Genomic DNA, 11,243 nt, shown 5'->3' on the forward strand with positions numbered 1-11,243 from the left:
AACATTGACAATATGAAATCAACATTATCAGATGCACCACGAAATGTATTTTCATACTATATAGTTTTAATATTGTAGATGTTCATATTTTTTTATATAAATTTGGTCAAACTTTGTGTAGTTTGACTTTGACCAAATCTTATATGCGGAGTAAAAAGAAACGAGGGAGTACTTATGAAGACAATGTCTTAAATCCTTAAACTTTCACATACTTTTATCCCCGTTGAAAACTTCAATCAGTTTGTCATCAATCACCAAAAAGGGGGAGATTGTACGTGCATCTAGTGCCAACCATAGTTGGTTTTGGAGTATTGGCGACAAACTTGGTTGAGGGACTAATGTGTTTGTGAGAATTGCAGGATAACACAGGTAGTAGTCCCTCATTGATTTGGTTTACCTACCAGAGATGACCCCTAAAAATATGTGAAGACATTGAAGACAATGGTGGTCTGTGAAGATATTCACAACAAAATTATGACTCGAGAAGACATTCACGTGAAGACTATGGAGTGCGAAGACATAGTTGTTTCGTAGTTTCCTTTTCTTCTTTGTTGAGTGGTAGGAACCACACACTGTTAAGTGGGGTCCAAGTGAACAAAGTCAGAGTGACTGAAGTGATGCTCAACCAAATCCTATGTCTTCGAGCGAAGACAATGAGAGCAAATCTTATCCAGAGCTGGATGAGTCAGCTTTACTTGTAGCCCAAGTCAAGCTACTGCGTGTGTTTGAAATCTGACCGTTTGACACGTGTTAGTTCCTTAGTGACCTAGGGTCATTTCGGGTAAATCAGGTCGGGTTGCCTCCTGGCTATAAATAGCCCACCCCCTACACCATAAATTGGTGGCTCCTCAGAGTTAGTGCACGGCTTTTGTCGTTTGAGAGCAACCTACCTCCGAAGCATTTGAGAGAGAAATCCTTGCGAGGACAAAGCCCTAAACACCAAGAGCCAAAGAGTGTTAGGCATCACTGAAATCTTTCTGTCTGCATGACCTGAAGACTTGTTACACTTGAGGACTGTGAATCCTCCAGCCGGTTAGGCATCATGTTCTGAGCATCCAAGAGTCATTGTGGAATGCCGGTGAACGAAGTCTGTGAAGGTTTGGAAGTCTACCTTGAAGACTTGCCAGAGTGATTGGGCGAGGATTGTGTGTCCTTAGCTCAAGGGGAATAATGTGAAGACGCGGTCTTCTGAGTTGAATCTCAGCATCCCTAACCAGACGTACAGTTGTCACAGCAGCTGGAACTGGTCCAACAAAACCTTGTCCTAACCAAGCAACTGGTTCTATCCTCTACCTCTCTTTACTTACAGTTTGTCTTCATGAAGTCATTGTGTGCTTGCATGATCTGATTGACTTCACTGTGTGAAGATGGTTGTTGTTTGGCTTCATACTATCTTCCATCCTGATCCATACTACCTAGCTGCTAATAGTCTTTGTGCTTTCACTTCATTGCTTACTTGACTATGGCTTGTCTAGTGTAGTATACCTTCCGCTGCATATCAATAGGTTCATTTCTACTGTTTGTCTTCAAAGCCCCCGTGTTTTCAAGACTTTCATAAAAATCGCCTATTCACCCCCCTCTAGTCGATAATTAGCACTTTCAATACCCTTGAGAACAACCACCACCATGGTGATTCTGATTTTGTTGTATTAGTTGTTGTTGTAGCCTCCACCTCCATCGTACCCTCCATCTCCATTGCCATGGCCACTACCATGGCCACCAGATTGGCCACGGTATTCACCACCATAGCCGATGTCGCCCTGGTGAGATTGGCCACCACCATAGCCATAGCCGCTTGACTGACCACCACCGTCGTTGTCACTGTTCTGGACATGGTAGCCACCGCCACCTTGGCCAGGCAGTCCGCCGCCGCTCTGGCCCGGATAGGCACTGCCGCCGCTGCTACTATCCTTGCGCGACCGCCCCATGGAGAAACCGTTGCAGCTACCACGACCATGACTGGCCATGTTCGCCAAAGACTTTAAGCCTCCAACACCCGAGCTATAAAAAGTTCAACCCTTTTATCGAATTTGCTCACCACATAGAAGAGATCGTTAATGGAGGGTGGCTCGGTGCGGTCGTCTAGTGCTGAGACGATGGGATGGTAGTCCATGTCTAGGCTAGAGATGATGAAGGAGAGTACCTGGTTGTCGTTGACGGGATCGCGGGCCATGGCCAGCTCGTCCATGAGAGACCACATGTGGCCTAAGTACGCAGTCGCGGATTGATTCCCTTATGTGCGTTCGTCGGGTTGATGCGGAGGTTGTTGATGTGGGATCTTGATGTAAATGCGAACAAACTTGTCAGGGATTCCTAGATCTTGTGAGACTTCTCATGCGAGGTGACCAGAATCAAGACCTCCCTGGAGAGGTTGTTGAGCAATTAGGGATGCATCTGCTGGTCCTCCCTTGCCCAGACCATGTGCTCGGGGTTTATGACAATCGGATCGTTGTCGGCGGAGTCTTTGGTGGTGCTTGGTTTGGGAGGTTCCGGAGAGGTTTACTCAAGGTAGCTATACATGCCCACAACTCGAATCTGCGATAGCACTTGGGCGCGCCATAGGATGAAGTTTGTTCTGGTGAGATTTTCACAGACTTGGGACTTTAGGGAAATGCTTGATCTGGAGCTAGAGCACGAGGATGCCATGGCAAGGAGGATGGAGGTAGCTGGATGTCTTGGAAGAGAGGGGCTCTGTATACCATGTGAAACTTGATGAAGCATCTCAACCCTCCAAAGGACAGCCCACAGGTATGTATTGATTGTAACAAGAGAATCTTTGTGAAGGTTTACACTGTGAGGTTGTACAGGACGTGCATCGCATGTTACCGAGAGGAAATCAGAATAGCGAGAAGAGATAGAAACTTAAACAGAGAATCTCACTCTAACAACCTATCTCCAACTTATATGACTTGGAATACAATATGTTTAATAGAAAGAACAAAAACTATGAGGGGCTAGGCAGGGAGAAGATTTTCATGGAGAAAGAAGTGAAATTATTTGAGAAAATAGGAGGTGCCAACACTCTTATATATGCAAAAGTTAGTGATGGCATGCCAGGAACAAGCACGTCAACACTAGTCTAATTACCTACGGTCTGCACAGAAGTCACACGACGCCATTACTTTATGCCTGGTCAAAACAACTGGTCACACAAACTTGTGGCATGTTACAAAAAAGCAACGCCGACACTAACACTATAAAGGTGGCATACCAAATATGTCAACACCACCACTATTTAGAGAAAAATAGTCGTGAAGTGGATGAAAATTGGTGTGCCACCATTGCGTAACCATTTCCCTACTAGTGGTGGTGTGCGAAGGAGAGGTGTGAGCGGAGAGGAGGAGAGGAGAGGTGGAGGTGCACCGAGTGCAGATGGGATTTCCGGTGAGGCCAACCTACTTAAATAGCCGGGGGAGGCTGGCATGCACCGCTTCAATGCGGGCGCAACGGTTCTCTATAGTTGTGTTTACCTTAAAGCGGCTTCGGTCAGCCACCTAGTCACGTTGGTCTCACTAGCACGGATGCAGTAGGCGGCTGTCAACGACCAAATGCCCAAAACACACGAGTTAGTTCAATTTGGGGGAAATAAATGGTTTGGTGCTGGTACGAGTGGAAGAAAATAAATGATTTGGTGCCGGTCCAAGTGAAGGGAAAATATAAAGATAAATTTTGATTTGTATTGACCCAAAAGAAGTGGCATATTTTAGTAGAATGAATAAAAAATATTTTTGAGGAGAATGAATTAAAAAAAACTCCCTTCTCAAATCCTTCATGTGAAAAAATTTCTCTTCTTGGCCAATGTCTTGATTTGAGGATGCACACACATAAGGTATCCAGCCAACGCTAACTCACACAAACGCGAAAACTCGCCGGCAACAAGCATAGTCATCATATAAGACCAAATCTATGCACATGCGAGGGAAAAAAAGAAAAAAAGGCCCCAAAGCTATCAGATCTAGGATCGGCAGACTAGAACAGTGACCATATCCGCACCAACCATCACGTGACACCACGTTGAGGACGAGGTTCTTAAACAACAACGCCTTCAGAAAGTGAGTTGTATTGAAGCACCGTCATCTCTGGATCCAACCACAAGGCTAGAATTTAGGTTTTCACCCTGAAGAAACAATCTGAGCATATCCGAGCAATGCCTTCAACAAGGTAACGATGTAAGAAAAACGTTCCCAATGCCAGGTATAACTACTTGAGTCTAACCTAGCCTTTTGCCCTGGAGCTCGAGACCATGTGTTCGAGTAGCACCACCATCAAAGTCACTTATGTGTTGTCGCCACCACTTTTCCACTATCCTGGAAGCTACATGCGATGTGGCCGGCACCACGTCACAACCAGCTCGAGACCGGATCAAAATAGATGAGCTCTTCCGAAGACCTTTTGGTGACTTCCATGTCGTGGAGCCATAGGAAGTTTTTGCAAAAAAATTGCAGTTACAACCATTCAGCCAAGCTTCAAAATATCGGATATCAGGTTCATATCGGTTTGGCTTCGACATATCAGATGTCGAATATCGGGTGATATATCGGACGATATGTAGATATATAGGAGAAAACATGTCTAGTTTTTTTCACTATTCTTGTTCAAAACATGTATTTTTAGTAAAACAAAATGTATGATGTCAATGCTTCAACATAACACGTTTAGATACCTAGTTTATTAACTTGTTGATTAAGAAACTATTAAGGAAAGATTCACAAAATTCTTACTCTATGATAAAAAATACGATATGTATGCATTTGTATGAAACATTGTGCATGACTTTGATAATATATGCTGAAGTTGTACGTGCATAATCTTATTTCACTGTTATTTAATAAAGAACTATTGTTATATACATATCGTGCTATATCGGTGGACATATCGGGCTAGATATCGGCCATATGGGTTGATATTTCGGTCCATATCGGGTGATATGTTTGAAAATGATATTTACAAAATGATATGTTATGTATATATCGGTAGAGCCCCAAAAGTTATATATCGGCCTTTATATCGGTCATATCGGCCTTGATTTAAAAGCTTGCATTCAGCCAATCAAATCTAGATCGCCACCATCAAGTCATGGACCATAGCACCACCAGTCCAGTTCTTGAGTCTCTTGGTGAACAATTCATTCATTCTAACATCATATCTTCCAAGTCAATGATGAGTCCCAATTCATTTTAGAACCATACCTCGTTAATTTTACATAACAAAAGATCCCATGTGTCTGTCTTGTGTTGAAACAAAACTTTGGAGAGTACCCTCGAGAATTTCAATCGAAGCTGATGTATGTTTTCACTAGATCAAGCTTGTTGGCACAATGAGTACCATTCAGGTTCTTATATATTGGATTTTATGGAAGCATTTAAAGGCTACTGTGATGTTATTTGTAATCATTCGATTGTGAATAAAAACACCTTCTCCTTAGGATATGAGATTGTCTATTAGGGGAGGGGAGACATGATTGACCAAACACATGGATACGACTTTGTATAAGACGTTGTAGACTGGTTGATAAACCTACAAAGACTCATAGGTATTTGCCTTCGAGATAAGAACTATCGTTCTATAATTGATTCCTCCTTGATCGTTTCCCAGTTGCTTTGAAATCGTGCTTGGAAGCTATCACGCCCCTGTGCCTTCAACAAGCCAATTTTTAAAAAGTGTGTCACTAACCGCTTTCTCGGTGAAATTCCGAATCAAACCTTGATTCAACAGATCAGTCACTTCCAAAGGAAACATCCCAAGGATCGCAGATGGGATGACCTCCGTGCTAGCCATGTATGGCAGCTAGAAACACTTGGTTGCTATTTCCTCTAGGTGCTCAGGTCTCTCCTCCAAGTTCCGTTGCTGCTATTCAACCTCTTAATTTTATGACATCAAGTGCATTCTAGACAACATTTATTGTTTGTTGGCAATTATTAGCTGTGATATTATTTCAGTTACCAAATCCCATATACCTAAGAGATCCATCCCCACTATCTATATATCTAAACATGCAGCCTATCCACCTCAGCAGCCGTGCCACATCAGCAACTTTAGTGTAATACCATGTAGGAGCTCAACATTTCTATAACTACACGATACCCGACACATTATTGCGGGGATTGTTTGTTATATATTAGATGAAGTAGTACATGAATATATGATTATTGTATAGATGTAGGATATTTTTGGAACATAAGTAGGATAATATTTTTCACATCCATGGTTGCATGTTGTAGTGGATCTTTTCCCGTGCATGTTATCATGCTGAAGTGGTCCTTTTCCCATGTATGATTGTATGATGAGGTGGCATAGTTGCATGCTGACATAAATACAAGTAGTATCAATAACCATATCTATATAGATGCCTCTAGGACTTGAAATCAGAGATCTAGCTTGTGCTCCATAGAGCTCAACATAAGAGTTATCTACATTTTGAGGCTTAAGTGGAAAGATTTGTATAATTACACTAGCTAGCTAGTGATTCCTTTTTTTTGTATTACCTCCTTATACGTATGTATCACAAAGAATATAAAAATAAATAAACATATGTAGTACAAGACTGTTCTCGCTCGTAGAAAACTTCCCTTTGTAATTCAACCACGCTAAGTACCACTAAGATTTCCCCTCTCTTTATATAATTATGATTTCCCCTCTATTTTTGTAATAATGAAAATCTAGTTCTGGTGGATTCTTTGTATTTAAAAGTGACAACGGCAAAACAATTAGTGATTTCTACTAGTCATTGAGCGCCGCAAAATCACCCGTTAGTGATATCAAACCTGCATTTGATGAGTATTAAGACGGTTTGGCGATGTGTTACCTACCAGTCCGTCATGGATGAAGTGTCGGTTACAGGCAACTCTCTAGTAGTACATCATATTACACCATCCAGTCTAACCCAGGTTTATAATAAGTGTGATGTGTGTTTAATATTTTAAGTGCTTTTATATGTTGGCACCAACAGTGTATGTCTTCTTAAGTACGATTGACGGTGTCCTGGACTAGGGGGAACTCATCACATCGTCTCCCGATCAGTTGGATTGGGCCGAGGACTCCCATGGCCGCATACTCATGGGCCAGTTCGGACAGCTGCCGCATACAAGGAAGATTCCACAAGACTTGGCGATCAAGACAAGGACTCCACCCCACCGGCGTATTCGGCTAGGACTCTTGTTATCCTAGGCCTCTGGTGCATTATATAAACCGAGGCCAGGCTAGTCGATACAACATACAGAACAACAATCATATCATAGGCTAGCTTTTAGGGCTTAGCCTCCTTGATCTCGTGGTAGATCTACTCTTGTACTACCCATATCATCAATATTAATCAAGCAGGACGTAGGGTTTTACATCCATCAAGAGGGCCCGAACCTGGGTAAAACATCGTGTTCCCTGCCTCCTGTTACCATCCGGCCTAGACGCACAGTTCGGGACCCACTACCCGAGATCCGCCGGTTTTGACACCGACATTGGTGCTTTCATTGAGAGTTCCGCTGTGTGATCGACAAAAGGATCGATGGCTCGCCTGCAGATCAACTGCGACTTCAGCATCTTCGTCACCAGCTCGACTGGTCACCTTGGTTCGACCAAGAATTGCGCCCCATGTTCGGATCACCATGTCCGGATGAGGGCCTTCATCAAACATCAATTCCGATCTCTATCAAGATCACGGAGGAATCATCTATGGAGCTCGGGGGCTCAACGTCAACATTGCCCTCAAGCGACCGTGCTGTTTTTCTGGACAGCGAACTCGTATCTGCCACCACCACCTCCTCGAGTATCGCATTGACGATCGCTTTGGTGGAATTGTGCGGAATTGAGTCTACAACAACCCTGAAAAATTTCATCGAGTTCCCATGGAGGAATCTCTGGCAATCCACGATATACCGGAGCCCTATCAAATCTGGACGGGAATTTGGATGAGTTTAGGGCGTGGTGTCCAGCTTCTAGCTCGGACGTCCTTTGGAAGATCCAACCGTTGATCGGCTGCGGAATTCCTATATATACCACCTCTCAAAATTTCGGCTCGATCCGACCGTCCAAACTCCGGGAACCTTCCGATTAGTGCATCACTTTTCGGATCTGTTTTCTGCGCGAAAACGAATCTGACCCGAGTTCATCTTTTTTATGAACAGGATTTCAGACATCCCTTTTGAAAGAAGTTTTGTATGGGGTATTGTGTTTTGTTCCCGAACACATCCCACTAATTGTAAGATCTTTTAAACATGATCTTCAACATCATGCTGGTGTCAAACCAGTTCGGCAATATTACTCCACTCTGCCGACCTGCGCTAGACACGACGTCACTTTGTTGAGCCGAGCTCAACTTCTTCGGATCATCATCCCGGCAAGCCGAACAAGAGCCCGGCATCGCGAAGGATAAATCATCACCAACATCGCCGCTCCACGGATTACACGGAGCGGGCATATCGGCATCGCCGCACGGTCGCTTCATCAAGCCGGCATCGACCACGTCACGACCTGCATCGACAGGGCCGCATTATTGCTTGTTCAAGCTGGTGTCCATCACGCCGACCTACTTCGACTCATCGGCTGACATCGAGGCTTCGACATCTCGGCTGGACCGGGGGCTTCGGCATCTCTTCATCAACCTACTCCGGACACTTCGGCGTCACTAGCCGACCAGCTCCGTCACGTTAGCTGGGCCGAGGGCTTTGCCTCGGCGAGTCAATCTTTACCAGCATTGCCATGCCGTCGTTTTATCGCCTATCAGGCAATGATCAAGTTCGGGACCCACTAAACATTATCTCTCCAAGCTTGGTATTATGTTAAATATGAAGGTCATGTTGCATCATAAAAATTAATACTTGATCATTGAAATTATGAGATGCGAAAGTCCGAGATTAGGTGTTTATTTTTTATGTTCTTAGCCATATACATGTTGTTCTAACTAATGACAATATATCTTATCACCATGAGTATTCTTAGATTAGTTATTTACCAAAGCTCATGCATGCCATCCACCAAAAAGAATTGTGTTTATGGTAAGTCATATGTGAGTTCTATATTTAGGTTGTTCTTCTATAAAAGTGGCTACATGTGTTGATTAACTGATGTCTTCTATGAGATGGTCGTTATGTCCTTGTAAGTTTGTTGTAATTGCAATGATTAATGAAATCCTTTAAATCAAGTCAATTTACAATATATTCTTGGAGAGCTATAAACTGACGGTACTTTTCAAAATAATGTTGTTAATGGTGCATATGTGGTATCAATGGATCGTAGGTGGCTACCATCTCTTCACATGTCTACTATAGTTCTAGTTTCTTGATAAGGCATATTCACGTCTATTAAGAAAATCCTTGATTTCTCATATTCATTAATTCATATATGAGATGCAGTTGTCGCTCTTGGTAGTGTTATGCAACCAGAAAAAGTAATGGATTCTAGTCTCTTGAGTTGAAGTTTGGACTTGTGCTATCTTTTAATTTAATTATTTAATGAGCATGGCTTCTATTTTTAGTTGACACGCTAATGTTTTCCTCACGATATTCTAAGAGGTGTATGGTTGTAAATACATGTTCCACTTCCTTCATTCGTAAGATGCTAATGATCTAAACAACAACAACAACAAAAATGGTAGGTACTGATGAAAAAACATCATGGACCAAGACCTGGAACACTGAGCATGCATATTTTTCCTAAACATCCTAATTAAGATAGTAGTCCAAAGGATAGTGAATTTGTAAATAAATATATTTTATTTCAATATAGCTCTTACATGGAACCACTAAATAGCATCTACAACAACTCTCCATAGTCTGTAAGAATATCAATATCTTGTCCAGTGGAAGAGGGCGACACATCAACCCATCCACCATTTACCATGGAAGACTGTCCTAGATCCGTACCACTAGAGCCTAAGTAAGCATCCATCCCTAGGAAACTATTGTAGCACGACTGATCTGATAGAGCATAACCCCATTGTTCAGTGTTAAATGGGTCATCAATAGAAAGCGCATTGCCACTCGAGTACCCCAATAGTGCAGAGGCCTCCAAATTCTTCCCAGATGTTGAGTCATGGTTTGCATCATTTTTTTGTGGTTGCACTATGTTGCAAGGACTTTCGTAGTTCTGAACATGCAACTCCTCTGGTGGAGTTTGCTCATGTACCTGATTTGGTATGGGTTGGACATGGGAATCCAAGTGTGGAGCTAAAGATGTTGGTGCAGAGTGGAACATTTGTGGTGCCTGCATAGGAAAAAGTGGTGCCGGAGTTTGTTCTGGTTGTGGTGGTAGTGGATCTAAAGGTAGCTGGAGTTGTGAGAGATTGTGAGGCCACGATGACTGCATAAGTGAATGAGTAGTACCCAAATGATCCGCCGGTAGAACACTTGGTAGTTGCAGATCTTGTGCCACACATGTGCCACCAGTCTTGTCTTCACGACCATGCAATGGAGGTAGCCGGAATCTAATGTCTTTTTGGACCCGAGAGAGCTCACTGAAGAGCTTGTTCAGATCTTCAAGACCGAGATCTTGTTCCTTTGTGAAGATAAGATTTGCCACCATACATGGATTCTCTTCTTGGATATTTTTCATACGAAGGATGGAAAGTTGGTTTTTGTCTTCCTCACTCATGTTCTCCATGTCCAACTGAGCCACCTCGTTTTGTACACTTCCAATCCTAGCAGTGGTTGCCTCGTCGACGGAGGGAACTGCTGTTCGAGCTCCAAATAGGAAAGCATCAACAATGGGATCGGCCAATGGCGTCCCAAATGAGTGCATCTTTCCATTGTTTGTTTCTAGGACGACCGCAACCCTAGCCCCAGTGAGGGAAGAGATGTCAGTAGCCCTCTTGAACAAACCGGAACGTCGCTTGTAGAAGGTGAGATCACGGTCTTTGTCATTCTGGATGTATGCCACACCGGACCGCCGCTCTTTCCTCGGCATACTAATGTGGACAAAGAGGAAGAAAGTAACTACTACAAATAGGAAGCACAAGGATCTATAGAAAACTAGGGATTTAGGAGTACTGTTGGCTAACCACATATTGGTGTAGGATATGAGAAGATGTACTCCCCTTATATAGAAGTAAAAGGGTTGTATGGCAGTGCTATTTGACTATACAAGGACCATGTAAATCTTTAGTAAACAATAACATACATAACTCATAAAAAGTGCTATTTTATGGATACTATTAACTATCGTCCAAATATACATATGTGAGTGCATCCACATCCTTCTTTGCAAGCACTGATATGTATTTCTTCTTATGTAAGTATTCACATCCACATATA

General features: G+C 42.9%; 1 protein-coding gene across 1 annotated transcript; it reads right to left on the minus strand.

The window, feature by feature from the left end:
- Positions 1–9,732: 9,732 nt before the first annotated feature.
- On the minus strand, positions 9,733–10,995 carry LOC119329250 (pheromone receptor transcription activator-like). Its single transcript, XM_037602262.1, has one exon. The coding sequence runs from the start codon at positions 10,993–10,995 to the stop codon at positions 9,748–9,750; it is 1,248 nt and encodes a 415-aa protein (XP_037458159.1). The 3' UTR covers positions 9,733–9,747.
- Positions 10,996–11,243: the final 248 nt, after the last annotated feature.

The sequence above is a fragment of the Triticum dicoccoides genome, chromosome 7A, assembly GCF_002162155.2.
Source record: "Triticum dicoccoides isolate Atlit2015 ecotype Zavitan chromosome 7A, WEW_v2.0, whole genome shotgun sequence".
NCBI classification, from domain to species: Eukaryota; Viridiplantae; Streptophyta; class Magnoliopsida; order Poales; family Poaceae; genus Triticum; species Triticum dicoccoides.